Genomic DNA, 17779 nt, shown 5'->3' on the forward strand with positions numbered 1-17779 from the left:
GTTGTGAACTAATCTATGAAATCAGCAAATAGCTTGAAAATGTCACCGTTGGAAAATGTTGGACAGTTGAACAGTGAGTTTGGTAGCCCAGGTTAAGTGTTTGATCCCCACGGATGCCGTGTGTGCAGCCAGCGTACACCTTTAAATCTGTCCATCCGTGTATAGAGGCAGAGAGTGGGACCAGAAAAAAGGCCCTCAGTTTGTGGATGTAAAGACAAAGCTAGACTCCCGTCCTTACAGTCCATTTCTTTCTAGAAGTCCTTTCCTCTCTGCTGTGTCACGCCCAGGGTTTCATGCCCGGTTGGTTTAAGTGAGTCTGTACACTGAAAGCAAATCTGATTTCTTTGCAGTCTCCTCTCTCTCCCCCTCGTTCTCCAGGAGCAGTGTCATGTATTGTCAGTTAACCTGTGTGACGGGCCGTAACCTGACTCGCTGTTAAAACCATTTCCACTCAGAAAGCATGTCAGTTTCTTTCTCTCCAGTCTCTCAAGCTCTCAGCAACAGTAACATCACAATAAAGTCGGTTTTATTTCATTCTTATTCGCTCACATTTTTACATTTTTTGCCCTTTACAGGTGTTGTAATTGCCACATCATGAATTGCAGCGTTGCTTTGTTTAGGTTTTGCCGTTCCTCATTAGCTGCCAAACATTTTAAACATTTTTCATGGCCCTCTTCCAGACTTTCCCAACTTTCCTTCGAGTGTTTGTCTCACTGCGTTTGATCCCACCCTGCTCTGCAGTACCATACGCCATGGCTGGATGAGCTGTGGATCGGATTGGATTGGAAGGAGAAAAGTTTACACTGCTGTGACTCTTCATCCATGACAGAGGAATGACAACATTTCTCTCTTTCACGTTCCCTTTTTCTTCCTCTGCCATTGTTGTTGCTTTCTGTCTCTTTGTCACTGGCCATCTCTTCCTCTTTCCCTCTCTGTCCTGATCTGTTCCCTTTTATCCTGAGGTTCACTCAGGCAACAGTGTTTGACTTTGAAAATCCATCTGTTTGCTCCTCTTTCTGACACTCTCTGGATATGTCATCATTTCCCCCTCACATTTTTTTATCTGTCTCCATCGCCCCTTTCATCAGCATTTCTGCTGCAGAGGATCAACAGTGGGGTTACTGTAAAATAAATCCTGACACAACCTTTGCTGCTGCTGAAAAAGCAGAGGCAGCGGTCAGACGCTATTAAATATGTTATCAGATAACATGGAAGTTGACTTGTTACCGTATCTGCAGCGTAACCGTAGACCTACAGGCTGAGAAACATGAGAAGCAGGCTCAGGCACAGTGTGTGTGCGTTTACATAAAATAATAATGAACATTTCAAAGCATGCTTATGTGAAAATGAGGGTTTGCACATCAAATACACCAGGGTGCCAGGAACAGGAATAGAAATTTGTTAGGTTGTTTTTTATATAGAAGGGTAATGACTGAGGTATAAAAATCCTGCACACAGGTATTTGAGGTATTTCCATCTGTCATAGTTAATGTTAATGTCATTGCATCAATGATCAGCAGAAACATATATATTTACTATATTTAAAAGAACAGCTGCCATCACCATCCTTTTATTCCAGATTCAGCCATTAGCGTGCTGCCTGCTGTAACCCCTAATTTCCCTCGGGATGAATAAAGTATTCTGATTCTGATTCTGAAGTTCTCATTTTAGCTGTTAAACTGATAGTTTGGTCAGATTGATGCAGATTGCAGCGAGAAGAACCTCTGACATATCGGTTTATCAGTTTCTGCAATCCAGCCTGTACTGTTTGCTGGTTTTTTTGTTTTCCGTTGTGTAGAGAGTCAGAGGATCACACAGATGACTGACAGTCTGTTGGATTATTGCAAATGTGCAACAGTTTCCTAACATATCAGTTCGTATTCTTTAGAGCTTGTCGTGCTCCTGCCCAGCTCGCTAAAGAATCAGCAGGTAAAGCAGGTTTAAACAAGTCAGGCACACTGGAAAATAACAGATATGCAGACAGGAAATGGACTCAAGTAAATAATAAAATATGCCAGAATTCTCTCTCCTCTTATTGTACACACTGGCTGTGCCTCCCATGTGGGAACAGCAGCCCCTTTTATTTGTCTGGTATAAGAGAAATCCATATCAGAACTCAGCTAGAAGCCAGCTTTAAGTGGCCGTTTACAGAACTGCACTTTTTGGCCCTTTTCCTCATTGGTCTCACTTTTTAACTCGGGAGATTGCTGCTCACCTTTCCTCAGAAAAGGTTTGAGGAACTATTCATTTGCTGCATTTTCAACTCCAATGACAATTTGTCAGACAGAGCAACGTTTGCTGTTGCTGGAAATTCGTGGATCGCAGTGATTGCTGCCCAGCTGAAAACCTGATCCAACAGTTCTGACATCTGTTCAACCTCCAGCCATAATCAATGGTTCCATTATCAGGCAGGCCTATCGATCAGTGAGTTCAGAGCTTTTAACCACTGTTTGCACTCGATAATAAAATGGTTATAAAATGGGTTGGGAGAGTAAAATAGGACATGGAAAGATGAAAAATTAAAAATCAGGAAATAGCCCAACGAATGATGAGTCGATCATTTGGAAGAAATAAAAGAGCAGAATGCATAAAAAAAACAGAAAGAAGTGAGACAGATAGATAAATGTCCTTCAGTCTGACGCTTCGCTGCAGTACACCTGGTTATAAGATAACATATTTTGAAATTTCCTCCACTTGATAGTGTCCGCGGAGCATTTTAATAATTCACTTAAAGCCTGGTCATTTGGGGGAAAATTAAAAACACACTGTAGATCTAAAAAATGACCCAAGCAGTAGCATTTGTTTATATATTTATGTCGTCCTTTATCACCTTTTTGTTCTATTCATCCCTCCGTTTCTTTCTTTTGTTGTCGGCAGTTCTCATTGCAGAGTAGCTTGTTTCCATGGAAACGGAGTGAGCCAGATGAGCTTGGCTGCTTGCACTGCAGCGTCTGTCCTGTGTGTACATGTGTATGTGTGATGATTGGCTGTAAAGAGAGGGAAGGATGATGATTTATGATAGTCTGATGCACTGGGAAGATAGTTGGACAAACAGTGGATGATGTGTCTGTGTGTCTCTTTATTCTAGCACTTGTACCTCCACCTCACAGCTGTAATTCCACGCTCTTATCAGTGTTGATTCAAGTCTCCACAGAAATGATACACATCACCACTGCAGTGACATCCAAAGCTTAGCCCAAGAGGGAGAGGAAGTGTGTCATATGAAAGAGTGTGTTTGGAATTTCATATTTCTGTGTGTGTGTGTGTGTGTGTGTGTGTGTGTGTGTGTGTGTGTGTGTGTGTGTGTGGCTTATAAGGTTCTAGAATGATGTTCAGTGGCAGATTAAGGCTCAGATTTGCTGCTGTACATACAATATTGTATTGTTTGTAAGATAATAAGATGACAAGAAAAGAGCTGCTCAAACAAAGATGGTCTGGATATTTTACCACTTACAGGTACACATCAAGCACAGACAGATAAGAAAAGCATTTAATGACTCTGGTGTGCCCATTCATGGCAGTCACGATGAAATTTAAAAAAATAGGTTTTGAGTATTTTAAATATATTTTTCTAATTCTAATGCAGGCCTAAATCTGCCAAAAAGCAGATTTGTATCCAATGTAGCCAATGTCTCATCATCCATTACCTTTTGTACTTTTGAAGATACAACGTCAATGTTTGTGCTGACACCGTTTTTTAAAAAACCAGGAATGACTAATGTCCTTATCCGGTCCACAAGTCTGATTTTGCTCTTTATGTGTGTAAAAAGGGCTTTTTCTCTGTTGTTGCCTTTCACACTTTAAGTCCTTGACATTTATACATTGTGACTGCTCTTGTAGTAGTAGAGAAAACCCAATTTGTTCTACCCATGCATCTTTTTGTGGCAGCAATCTCAGTCCTACCTTTAAGCCTCAATAAACTCTGAATTGGTTTTAAAAGAAAGGAAAAAAATCATTTGAAAGGAAAACTACACTGCACTATGCTGTAAATGGAATTTTTAATGTCTCTAACTTGGATGTTTTGACATAGGAATCTGAAGAGATTGATTTTGTACAGCTTAAACAAACACAACAGGACATGGTAATTAGTGGACCTAAAAGATGCTCACAGTCCAATGTGGTCACGTTTGGTCGAAGCCAGGGTAGCTGTTTTTCTGGTATTTATGTTTAATTTAAGGATTTAAGTCTCCAGACTGCGGCTTCATGCAGTTACACTGACTTAAATCTGTTATTTAGTGATATTAAAGTGCAAAAGAACCCAAAAATGACGTCCCATTTGCTGCACAAAACAATCCTAATCTGTTTTTGTCTTGATGCTGACAGTTGAGATTACCACTTTTTGATGGCCCTAAGTCCCTGCTCTCTCCTCTTCATTTCAGCCTGAGTCCGTTCTTCATTTTATTGAAACAGTTCACAGTCGATATGGTGTCAAGACTTACTAATGAGGCTCTGTGTGTGTCTTTGTTTCAGAACTCCCAGAAGAAACGAGGAGCACGACCCAACAACAAACCTGACAAAAAGCTCGCCGCACAGGTAAGAACCAAGCACGCACACGTCTGTGTTTTCCTCCAGAAGGTTTAACAAATCAATACGAGACACAATGTGTTGCAGCTTGGGACACTTATAGCAGGAGAGCAAGTGGCATGAGAAGTTACGTCTGTAGGTTTCAGGGACGGAGGGAAACCTTTACAGAACTATACCACTCTTTGCGAACACAGAGTATAACTCCTCCAAAAGCATCTGCAAGGCTGTGATATAATACAACTTTCTTTAATAGATAAACACTCATTCAGGATATTTCTATTTCTTACAGCGAAGCTCCATTCCTGCCTGTCCAGACATCCACAGCTAACGATAACAGCTAAAGATATGAAATATAGATATTAAACTGTATCATATTGTGGTGTAGCTTTTAGTGTCAGCATCGCCGCAGGCAACTGTCACCTCTCTGGGAATGTAATCACATGTGCTGCAGGTGGGCTATGACTGTTATTAGCCCTGATCAAGCAGGAAAAACAGAACAGCGCTGAAATAATTATGAAAAGCTGCCCTCCATGAACGTTCCCAGAAATAAATCATACCCTGCACTAGAGTATGATATTGTAAAGTGTAACATGCATATGGAACATGCCATGAGGAGTTGTTATGGTCTCATTTTTATGATGACTAATTTTTATGTGGTTAATAATTGAAAACAGGCAAACAAATAAATTTGAATGCGGATATTTTAGTCACCACTAGAAAAACCCTAACATCTCCTCCGTACGTCTTATTATTTGTTTCAGTCCAAACCTTCACTTGTGTTTTAAGCTTCAGAATAGACGCTGAATGTGTCAAGTTAGGAAACTTCTCATCCTTTCTGTGTTTTGGCCTTACAACTCATGACTTTGTTGTTTGCGCGTCTCTGCTTATTTTGAGCGATTTCCTCTGGGGATCACACTCTTAGCTATCCAAACGGGCTGCTTGCAGTTTGAAGCAGACAGATCAGCAGTTCCCTTCTTCCTTCTCATCTTTACTCTTCTCCATCTTGTCCTGCAGGTGTTTGTACTTCCTGTAATCCTTATCTACTCAGTTCTTGTTTGCTTGGGGAATACAGCTCAAGTCTCAAGATTACACTTTCAGTCTCTCCTTCCTTTTGATTCTGTAGCTTTTTCCTCCACTGTTTTTGAGTCGATCCCCCCTCATTAATCTTCTGAGTCATTAGAAGAGTTTAAACACCGCCCAAAGAATGTGAAAACAGGGACTAAAGAAGTAAGTGGTGTAGGAGCTCAGGTTTTACACAAGAACAAACTACACAGATGCAGAATAAAAACTCAGCAGGCTAACAAATCACCACAGAAGGTGTTTGCAGTGAAGGTAATTATCTACACCGCCATCTCTCTGGCTGCTAACACAAGCCGGGCCCGGGCTCCCATTCCAAGCCACATACCATAAATGGCTGTAAATTCGCCGGCCCTCGTCGAGCTTAATGTGGTTGGAATCGCTCCACAGGCCGTAAAACAAATACAACCACGGAGCTGCATCTGAGGAATGGCTGCACGGGGTCACCTCAGGTCGACAAGGCTTAGTACTGAGTTTAGGATAACAGCACAGGAAAATTGAATCAGGTTATTATACAGCACTTGTGGTTTTATATAGTTATTTTGAGAGACTATAAAGACCTTGAAAAAGGGACCATAATGTTTCACCATTAGCCAGCATGGCCTTAATGTTGCACTGTCTTGTTTAGTTTTTTTCTTTTTTACCAGCAAGCTGACAGAAATACAGAGCCCAAGATATTAAACTTATCAACATCAGAATATAAACCAGTCCTCAGATGATTCACCTTAACCTCTAATGTCATCCACGTCTCAGTCTGGATGGATCTAAAGGTTGCATTCTGTTCATGAAGTGATCTGACCGGTTCTCTTGTTGTGTGTCTGAGTGTGTCTGCAGCTTTGACTTTGTGTGTGTCACTTCGTTCAGCTCTGTATAACCTCTGTCAAAGCTCGACTGTCTGTCGTCGTTACTCACTGAACCTTATCTACTCTTTTTTTCTCTCATTTACTTGTCTTCATTCACTTTTCCATTAAAGTTTTTGCATAAATTATACTAATGGAGCATTATTTAATTATCTTTTCGTTATCATGTATTTATTGTAACACATATAACACAGCTTAATAACAGCTAATTATATTTTTATGACTTTCTAATCATATGATGGACTGCCGTTGCATTTTTACAATTACACTGAAAGGTCTGAGGGTGACTCTCAATTATATCTTAGACCCAAACAACCGGTGCCTTTATTAAATGTATGTGATTTAATTATTTTCATCATTTGGTCATATGCACTTTTGAATCTGAATTAATTTTTATTTTTAATGCAGATGATTCGATACTCAAATGACGACACAGCCCTCTGACATTTCCATAATGCGCTTGTATGCATTTTGGTGTCTTTGTGATGCAGCACTTTTTATAGCATCGTCACCTTTGTGCTCTCTTTTCGTCTTGTCCCGTCGCTGCAGGAGGACAGTTCAGACCTGAAATGTCAACTCCACTTTGCCAAAGAGGAATCAGCCCTGATGTGCAAGAAGCTGACCAAACTGGTGAAGGACAGCGAGGCCATGAAGGAGGAGCTGGCCAAGTACAGGTCGCTCTACGGAGACATCAATGCCTCCCTCACTGTGGAGGAGGTGAGGAAACGATGGGGCTCCTTGACAATTTGCTACAGAGACATTTGAGCCAGTTTGCATTATCTAAAATTAAAGCATGAAGAATTAGGAGGTGAATTACTTTTCTCTGCTCATCTCATCTGTAAGGTTGCTGACTCCCCCCACACCCGTGAGGCAGAAATCAGAGTCCACCTAAAGCTGGTCGAGGAGGAGGCTAACCTACTGAGTCGACGCATTGTGGAGCTGGAGGTGGAGAACAGGGGGCTACGGGCTGAGATGGACGACATGAAGGGCCCGCAAGGTGGTTTGTCTCATCGTTTAATTATTCTGTGGTCCATTTTTCATCTGATCTTCCACCTGCTTGGAGGTGGAGATTATCTTAAATCAGCAGGAAACATTTTGTATTTAGAAATCTTACATAGGAAGTGGCTAGATTAGGAAAAAGACATATGCTGGTATGCTGGCTCCTTTCAGTAAATAATGACCTTATATATACTTGTGTCTGTCACATATTGCATAACATTAGCTGAGGCATGCCAAGCCAGATACATGAGCTGATGTTAGCTGATCTCAGTGCTGGCCCACTTCAGTTGTAAACTTTGTAGATATCCAAGCCTCTTTGCAACCCACCTGCACTTTAGCTGCTCCTTGTGAAGGTGTATCTGACTTAAACAACATCATGGGTTTGGGTTTTTTTTGCCTTTTACCTGGTCTGTTTTGTACTCTGGGCTCTCCGTGCTGCTCTCCCTGCCTCAGGCTTTAAATGTATGTGCACAGAAGGGCAGGAAGGTATGCTTTCCCTTAGGCTTTCAAGGGCAGACAGAGCCATACTGCTCATATAAAATACTGCAGATGGATATAACGTTTTCTTTACTGAAGTTGAAAAACTGGATACTAAAGTGATTAAATTCCTGACTAAAGTAAGGCAGATTTTTGTAAAAGCCAACCCAGTGACCTAAAAGCTCAGGCTTATATGTATATTAGGTCCTTAGCTTCTTTATTTTAATTTTTTTCTTTTCATTTTATATTGTTAAATTGCTTTTGAGACTGTTTTGTAAATTCAGTGATTTTGCTGCTGGGATGATAAGATTGATATGTCCTTGTTAGCTGTGTAGTAAAGATGAGGCTAGAGTCAGTAGCCAGTTAGTATACAGTGCAAAGACTCAAGGAAGATACCAAAAGTATGTTATTATTTTTTTAAATTTTTGCCCTTGTTTGTTTTAGCATCTAACTTTTATTGCTTTTCCCCTTAGATGGTCCTCAAGAGCTCAGTGGTGTTGGCGGCGGTCTTGGGGCAGCGCTTGGCCTCACAGCAGGGGCCATGGTGCTTGGCGGCGGGGCTTCATCTGAAAACGTCATGGAGCTCCAGAGACACCTGCAGTTTGTGGAGGAAGAGGCAGAGCTGCTGAGGAGGTCTCTCATTGAGATGGAGGAACAAAATAAACTTCTGATGAACGAGATAAACCGCTATAAATCTGAGCTCCCGCCTCCTGCATCCGCGCTGTCGTCCAACTCATTAATGTCGCTGACAGACGGGATGCTCAACGACAGTCCGGTGCACACGTTACAGGAAGGGTCGGTGCTTATCAGCACTGACACCCCGACTCAGGAGGAGGAGCTCCGACTGGCGACGCTTCAGATTGGAGAACTAAGCGGGAAGGTGAAGAAGCTTCAGTATGAGAATCGCGTGCTTCTGTCCAACCTACAGCGCTGTGATCTGGCTTCCTATCACTCTCCCACCTCTTCATCCTCCTCCTCTTCATTAAGACTGGCTCTGGAGACGGATGCAGAGGCTGGAGACTCAGCTGAGTGCCTCCCCAGCAGGTAATTTCATATTTTCTCTTTTCCTGTTCGGTTTTCAACATTTTTGGGTGGAACTGAGTGGAACTCAAAAATGATCAAGAGAAAGTCACCATCAAAAACCAGATTTGTCATAATACAGCCATCAAACTGGGCCTCAGTCTGATAACAAGACTTAGGCCCCATCCCAGCCTCCACACTTACAGTGGGGCAAAAAAGTATTTAGTCAGCCACCGATTGTGCAAGTTCCCCCACCTAAAATGATGACAGAGGTCAGTAATTTGCACCAGAGGTACACTTCAACTGTGAGAGACAGAATGTGAAAAAAAAATCCATGAATTCACATGGTAGGATTTGTAAAGAATTTATTCGTAAATTAGGGTGGAAAATAAGTATTTGGTCACCTCAAACAAGGAAAATCTCTGGCTCTCACAGACCTGTAACGTCTTCTGTAAGAAGCTTTTCTGTCCCCCACTCGTTACCTGTATGAATGGCACCTGTTTGAACTCATTATCTGTATAAAAGACACCTGTCCACAGCCTCAAACAGTCAGACTCCAAACTCCGCCATGGCCAAGACCAAAGAGCTTTCGAAGGACACCAGGAAAAGTATTGTAGACCTGCACCAGACTGGGAAGAGTAAATCTACAATAGGCAAGCAGCTTGGTGTGAAAAAATCAACTGTGGGAGCGATCATCAGAAAATGGAAGACATACAAGACCACTGATAATCTCCCTCGATCTGGGGCTCCACGCAAGATCTCATCCCGTGGGGTCAAAATGATCATGAGAACGGTGAGCAGAGATCCCAGAACCACACGGGGGGACCTGGTGAATGACCTGCAGAGAGCTGGGACCAAAGTAACAAAGGTCACCATCAGTAACACACTACAACGGCAGGGAATCAAATCCCGCAGTGCCAGACGTGTTCCGCTGCTGAAGCCAGTGCATGTCCAGGCCCGTCTGAAGTTTGCCAGAGAGCACATGGATGATACAGCAGAGGATTGGGAGAATGTCATGTGGTCAGATGAAACCAAAGTAGAACTTTTTGGTGTAGACTCAACTCGTCGTGTTTGGAGGAAGAAGAATACTGAGTTGCATCCCAAGAACACCATACCTACTGTGAAGCATGGGGGTGGAAACATCATGCTATGGGGCTGTTTTTCTGCCAAGGGGACAGGACGACTGATCCGTGTTAAGGACAGAATGAATGGGGCCATGTATCGTGAGATTTTGAGCCAAAACCTCCTTCCATCAGTGAGAACTTTGAGGATGAAACGAGGCTGGGTCTTCCAACATAACAATGATCCAAAACACACCGCCCGGGCAACAAAGGAGTGGCTCCGTAAGAAGCATTTGAAAGTCCTGGAGTGGCCTAGCCAGTCTCCAGACCTCAACCCCATAGAAAATCTGTGGCGGGAGTTGAAAGTCCGTGTTGCTCGGCGACAGCCCCAAAACATCACTGCTCTCGAGAAGATCTGCATGGAGGAATGGGCCAAAATACCAGCTATTGTGTGTGCAAACCTGGTAAAGACCTATAGTAAACGTTTGACCTCTGTTATTGCCAACAAAGGTTATGTTACAAAGTATTGAGTTGTATTTTTGTTATTGACCAAATACTTATTTTCCACCCTGATTTACCAATAAATTCTTTACAAATCCTACCATGTGGATTCATGGATTTTTTTTTTTCACATTCTGTATCTCACAGTTGAAGTGTACCTCTGGTGCAAATTACTGACCTCTGTCATCATTTTAGGTGGGGGAACTTGCACAATCGGTGGCTGACTAAATACTTTTTTGCCCCACTGTACAGATTCACAGATTTTGAGTCACGTTTTCTTTCAATTGTGAGGTCTCCCTCCCTCTTCCCGCTCCACCACAACCACCCACACATGCAGGGCCTTGGAGTAGGGGTATGTCACCAGGGTGCAGAGGAGGCTACCCCCCCCCTCTGTCCCCTTCTGGCTGCCTCTGCCTCAATTTTATCCCACAACTTAGACATTCACATTACTCACACTCTCATTACACATACATATAGGATCTTGGGGGTGGGCACGATACACGGAGTCCAAAGTACCATCAGGGTGTACACCCCACCCCTGGCATCGTTGCCCACCTCTCAATTTTAAATACACGTAGACATTGAGGGCTAGCAGGAGGGACCATGCGCTTACCTGCTGCTCTCTGGCAGGTAGCTCCAAGCCCTCCTGGGTTTTAAATGCACCTTAGAACACACATGCATCAACATTACAATGAGCGGGTGGAGGGAGGTTCGGAGTCTTCTCTCACCCCCGTTCTCTGCGACCTGCTGGAGCAGGGGGGCTAGGAGGAGGAGTTGGCCGTCCGACTGCGGTCTGGAGTGTGGAGCCTTCCTGCTGCTGCGGAGTCGGGGCGGTCTGCCTCCCCCCACCGCAGGGAAAAGGGAAACACCACCTGGGTCTGGGTGCAGTTCCCCCCTCCAGGGGCGGGGGCACCTAGACCCGGTTTGTAGAGTACGCTTGGGGAGTGTGATCGTGTGTACAGCGTCTCTTTATGTCTGTCTCCACGTTGGTTGAGTGTGGAGTAAGTGCATATGAGAGCATGAGGGTGGGAATGGATGTTTGTATCTGTGTGTGCCTGTATGTCTGTGTCTATATGTCAGGTTGGGTGTCAGGCGCCACCTCTGGGGACATCTCAGGCCCTCCAAGGTTTGGAGGCCTATCTCCCCCTACCACCACTTCCCCTGCCAGTGGCGGACCCCCTCAGACATTGGTGCGTTGGTGGTTCTTTGTGTCCGGGGATGAGCGTCCAGGTACACACCGGCTCACTCCTTGGCGGCCGCTTATCGGGGCCTGGAGCCTGGGGCTCGCTCGGGCCACTTCGGAGGTGGGGTGCCCCCGGCCTCTCGGCCTGGGGCTCGGTCACTCAGGCGCAACTGGCTGCCGGCGGAGCTCACGGGCGCGTCACTGCAACTCCCCCTGGCTTCTGCTCCGCGGCTGCTGAGTGAGCCCTCATCTGGGACTCTCCTCAGCTCTTTCTGGGACAGTGGCGCGGCTGCCCCTCTGTTGGTCTTCCTTGGTCTCTTGTGTTCTGGGGGCCTCTGGATGTCTGGAGTTTTGATCTCCTCCACACCTGCTTCACGCCCTGGAGGACGGGGCTGTGGCCCCCCCACACCCTCTAGCAGATTATTACATGAAGGAACCTTTTAAAAAAACAAAAAACAAGCGCGTCCATGCTCACAGGTGTACACACGGGTGATCACACCCACAAACTACACCCTTTTTGGCTCCTACCTCAAAGCACACTGTGTTCTGTTGATCTTATGTGCTGCACAATAATGTTTAACATTTAGTATTTACTGTCATATTCCCATATATCATTGTGATGCTGTTTATTCTATTACTCTTGTTCTCTTCTGCTTGCTTTCTTTTTTCTTTCTCAGCAGGTGATCCAGGTGATTGATATATGCATTTTTTTTTCTCTGCCCGTTCTGTTGGTTTTTGTCTTTTGCCCTTCTCCCCCGTCCCTCTTCTCAGCTGTTTCTCTTTCCCTCTTTCTTTCTCCCCTTCTTTCCCCCAGTCAAGTCTGTCCCGTATTCAGTAAGTGAAAATAAAATAAACAATAAAAGGTGAATCAAATGGACCATTACGGCAAGGCTGGGATGGTCAATTTGGTAAAGTAAATCCGTTGGGCATCTTTCTTTGCCTTTAGACAACAATTCTGATGGCAAAAGAGCCAAACGGGACAGGCCAAAAAAAAAAAAAAAAAAAAAAAAAATTGTGAGGTCTTAAGGGTGTCCCACTGTGAAAATAACATGCAAAAAAACTCTAAAGTTGACTTTTTGAGTCTTTTATTTAATTTCAGTAAATCTGCATTTCTGCAAATTTTACCTAAATGGAATTACACAAATTTCATAACATTGTGGCGAAACACGGGGTTCCTGATCGTAATTATAGACGAGCAGACATAATGATAAGGAAACGATCACAGGAGCAGCCATGTTGTTCAAGTAGAACTGGTGCATTAACTAAAAAATGTAAACGAAGAAAGTCTCACGCCTTCAATTATAAGAAACATGTTGTGACGTTGTTAAGGTAACATCATTGCAATATGTCTCAAAATGCTCTATTAATACTATTTGCAGGCTCATGAACTCACACACTGCGGCACTGCTGCTGCACACACAGGCGACGTCATTCAAACCTGTGAGGGTTTCGTGTTTTGGGCGTTGGGTGAACATTAGAACTGGACTTAAGAGACTTTATGAGCCGGTGCTGCACAATGTTTTGAGTTAAATGGTAGCTCATCTGAGCATGTGAAAAAGAATGTTTTTCATATGAGTACATAGAGTCCAGTGAAAAACTGTATAAGCTGCTATCATTCAGCAGCTTATACAACAGCTTTAATAGGAGTAACTTGAAGTCATCATTTTCTGTATGACTTCCTCAGTCTCTCATATCATTGTGGAGAAATTCTGACCCACTCTTCTTTATGATGTTGCTTCGGTTCATTGGGGTTTGCAGGCTTATTGCGCAGCTCTCCTAAGCTTTTTAATCAGGTTCACGTCCGTCTCTACTTTGATTGGACCATTGCAACACTTTAATTTGCTGCTGTTTTGGGGATTCCTGTCTGGTTGCATGAGTCGGTTTGGGCTGGGCTTTAGCTGACAGACAGACGGCTTCACATTAAGGCCCAACAGCCAAATCAAAACAGTGTTAATAAAGGAATCAGAACAATATTACAGGGATTGAAAGGGAAGCATTTATCCTGTAGGGAACATCAATATGTGTTGAAATATTTTGCAAAAAGTGCAAAATATATACACCACATATCAGCTATTAATACTAAAATCTTTTTGTTTTTCCATCAGTCCACCGCAGCGCAAGGAGCCGGTAGGGGGTGAGAATGACGCCCTTGAGATTAAGGAACAGAAAAAGAAGATTGAGGACAATGCTGACGCCACAACATCGCTGCCTGTGTGCCTGGGGCAGAAGGACCATGATGCCTTGCTAGCCATGAGGGACCAGGCTCGCTTGGTTTCTACAGCTATACAGCTCCTGACCTCCCCCGAGTCTAACTGCCTCTCTTCATCCCCATCCATCTTTCACAAGGTCTGCAACAGTGAGGCAGCAGAGCCGTGTGATCTGGAGAAACCGCAGCCTCACAGCCAGGTACGTGTCCTCTGTTTTGTCTCTTGTTGTTCTTCAGATTAAAAGACACAGCTTCTCAGTAAGTTCATGAGCATTTTAAATAGTGGCAAAGTGGAGCTTTTTGCATTTCTTTGATTCAGGGTTACTGCAAGAGTGTGAAACACTAGCCTAGGAGACAAATGTCTGCTTCATTCTCTCTGGAATTTTTTTGCTACTGGTCGTGCAGCCACCTGCAGATTAAGCCCTGCAGCTCATCGTTTATCAACTCTAGCCTGTCCCTCACACAGCCAGTAATGACTGTAGGATAAGTTCAGTTATTTCTGCGTCCTCAGATCTCAGGGCTGTCTGATCTGGCCGACCATCCTCTCGTTGGTGCTCTGACCAGCAGGCTTCAGGCCCTGCACAGCCAGCTTCAGTCCTTTGTGGAGAAAGTAGACAGCCAGGGTAGGACCCCAGCGGGTGGCAGGGACCTTGAGTTGGAAGGGGAGTCGCCTTGCACCTCCACCTCCTGCTCTGGAGACGGCCAGGATCCACAGAACAGGGTGGAGGAGAAGGTAAAAGAAAAGGAACACTCCCCTTTTCTCACTAATCATCACGCTTTTCTTTTATTCCGTATGTTTTTGTTTTTTCAAGCTTTTCTGTCATTTTTCTGTTCTAGTTTATTTCTCTGTTCTTTCAGTGCCTACTGTTAGTTTGGCTGACCAGCACTCCCAGTTCCATTTCAACATGCTGCTTTAGTTTCTCCTCACGGTGAAGAATGAGCTTTACACGGCACGCTCAAATCATCCCAAACGTTAAAATAAAATTTCATGTCTTTCTCTCTTATCATTTTAAATTAACTTCAGTAATTCAAGCCCTACAGATAAGGGGAAAAACAAAGATGTCTTGACTTTGATGCAATCAGATTTAAGCTGCCAGTGTAAGCCTCTCCACGTGATGTTATCCGTGTCCTCTGCATGCCGTTGAGTTGTCTCCTAACCTGTATTTAGCTGCTGCTTTAGGCCTCAAATGGAGCCTGTTTGATGCATGCATATAGTGACATTATTAAGCTTATATAAAGTTCTGTTTAATCAATATATACCAAATACACAGAGAGAAGCCAGAAGCTGACTATAGAATAATCATCTCTTAACAGAAAATTTAAAAAAAAACCAAAAATAGAATAATTGTGTGTGTTCTGTGTGTTTTAGTTGCTCTTCAGTTTATGACTTTATTTATATTAGTTTCTATTTACTGCACAGCGATCCATTTTTGTCACAAACACAAAATGCGGAGAACGAAAAACTCTGTGCTATTGAAATGATTAGGGACGATGTGAGAATCCAGGTTGTCCAAACTGATTTGTCGAAAGCAGCAGAAAGCCAAAGTGAAGCCGCTCTAAGAAGATTTCCAATCATGCTTCATTTGAAACGCTCCACTCGGAAGTTCTTGGCGCACAGTCAATTGTCACACACTGAGGATTTACTCTCAGCACCAAATGTATTTTCAACTATCAGATGGCCCATAAAAAGTCCAATATGGGATCCACGATTCTTTTAAAAAGTGCACTGGAATCAGTCGAGGCTATGGCTTTACTCGGCTGACTTGTCCTAATGTGATGAGTCGTTTTTATTTTCCCGCCATCAACTGTTGGGAATACATAAAATCTGATGAGACTCAAACAGTAATGTTGGGGTGGGAGGGTGGGTCAGGGGTAAATTCTACCACTGCATTACCATTTTTTCCCCCATTTGTTTAAAATTCAAGTCTTTCGTAACTTATTAGCAGACAAAATATGGAGACCTCTGGAATGTTTTGTTGTGCCTTCATGGAGAGAAATTTGTATCGACTCTGATCTGATCGAGGTGTTGCTTGGAAGCCACTGTGATGAAATTCTACGTAGTTTTAAGTGAAACTAGTAAAATGCAATGTTTAGACTCCATTAGAGGCCAATTCTGAGTTCCAACCCCCCTCCGATCTCCCTTTTCCTCCCTCTCTCCCCTCTTTCTCTCTGCACGGGCACCATATCCGATCGATTTCTGCACTTGACCTCACCCTTCCCCACCTTTCCTCAAACCTTCTTTTGCCACTGCTCCACACATCCTCACATAACTTCCTCACCCGTCCTCTTCCTCGCACCCCTCACATCCCTTTCTTCCAACTCCTTTCACATCTTGCATCAAAACCCGTTTTTCCTCCTCCTCACCTTGTTGCCCCTCCGCTCTGACCTTTCATCCTAACTGCCTTACTCCTTCTCTTCTCCTCCCATTCGTCTTTTTCTCCCCTCTCTCCTTCTCCGTTTCCTCCTCTCCCTCCCATTGCTGTTTTTACCCCCGTCTCTCCATCCTTCATGCTCTTCTGCGTCCCGTTACCTTCCCTCTGTCGTGCCCCCTCAGCCGTTCATTCTACCCTCCATCCTCCTCTTCTTTCTCTTCTCCACTCTTTCCTTCTCTTCTCTGACCAAGCTCTTTTTCCTCTACATCCTCTTCTTTGTCTTGTGAGGCCCATAAGTCATTATTTGTTCTGTTTTTTTGTTTAGTTTTTATGTAATATTGTCACATTGATAGGAGCCATTTTGGTTGTATTGTTTTTTCTTATTGTTGTATTTGTTTGTCCTGCTTTCTGTCATTTCCTCTGTTTTGCTTGTTTTTGTTTTTGTTTGTTTGTTTGTTTGGGTTTTTTTACTCCACAATTCCTCCTCCCCCATCTCTCCCTCTCTCTCTCTCCCTCTCTCTCTCCTCTATGATTCTTTTCTGTTTGTTTTCTTTTTCTTCATTAACTTGCCCATGCATGCATGCAGCAGCCTGATTTTAGGGACCAGTTGGAGCCAGAAGCAAATGATGAAACCGAGGAGAACAGCCAATCAGACAGCAACGCGTTGCAAAATCAGGAAACCATCCAGCTGCAACATGAGGAGAAGGAGACAGATGGTGCAAAGGTGAGAGGCTCAAAAGCACAATCCGTGACATTGTGACATGCACAAAGATGCGCAGGAGGCCTGAAATTTCAGAGCTGGTCCATCTCGCGGCTGACAGCTAACACAGTTACTTAGAGCCTGGAACCAGTGCTTTAATATCAGATTTCTTACTCTCTTTTAACACTGAGTATTAATATTTATTTATCACTGAATATGTTTGTTATGTGATTGGATTTTCCACATGCGTGGGTGTACGAGGACATACTGTAGCCTGAGGTTACTGGTGCCTTACATTTGTAGCAACCTCACGCTAACAACACAGTGTTGTAAACAAACAGTGACTTCACTGTCAGCCGGGGTACTGACAGGAAGACCTTTGTCTGGTTGACTTTTTGGTGGTGTGTTTCCGTGATAAGCAAGCCTGTGTGTGTTTGCCTCTTTATCTAAGGGGGGGACTAAAATAGAATGACGGAAAAATATTGAATGCCAAATAGTAAAAATAGAGTAGAGCAGTGACAAAGCATGGGGAGAAGCCAGCATTCAGCAGAAACATGCAGTACAGTGCAAAAGTCTCGAGCCACCCCCTCGTTTCTTGAGGTCTTTTTTTGCTGCTTTCACAATAATAGTGTCTTATGGAGCGATTCATCCAAATGTAAACATTTTAGTTCAAACTGACATCAGTATCTATAAATGAGACAGAGAGATATTACAGTGACTGTCTACAGCCATCTGTAAAACACAGTAGGGGTGCTGTCATGGTTTGGTGCAGCATTTTAATCGGTGGTGTTGTCATAAG

General features: G+C 43.6%; 1 protein-coding gene across 2 annotated transcripts in view; it reads left to right on the forward strand.

Moving 5' to 3' along the window:
- The window catches only part of mtcl2 (microtubule crosslinking factor 2), an 89015-nt gene that overhangs the window by 51840 nt on the left and 19396 nt on the right, over positions 1-17779 (forward strand). Inside the window, exons 5-11 of one of the 2 annotated variants that reach the window (XM_004553988.3) lie at positions 4471-4533; positions 7011-7178; positions 7305-7458; positions 8411-8981; positions 13808-14108; positions 14420-14641; positions 16870-17004. In XM_004553988.3, coding sequence (XP_004554045.3) covers positions 4471-4533; positions 7011-7178; positions 7305-7458; positions 8411-8981; positions 13808-14108; positions 14420-14641; positions 16870-17004 — 1614 coding nt within the window. Of the gene's footprint in view, positions 1-4470; positions 4534-7010; positions 7179-7304; positions 7459-8410; positions 8982-13807; positions 14109-14419; positions 14642-16866; positions 17005-17779 lie in introns of both variants that reach the window. The other variant, XM_004553987.3, reaches the window with a different exon arrangement.

This window comes from Maylandia zebra, linkage group LG20 (genome assembly GCF_041146795.1).
Source record: "Maylandia zebra isolate NMK-2024a linkage group LG20, Mzebra_GT3a, whole genome shotgun sequence".
Classification (NCBI taxonomy): Eukaryota; Metazoa; Chordata; class Actinopteri; order Cichliformes; family Cichlidae; genus Maylandia; species Maylandia zebra.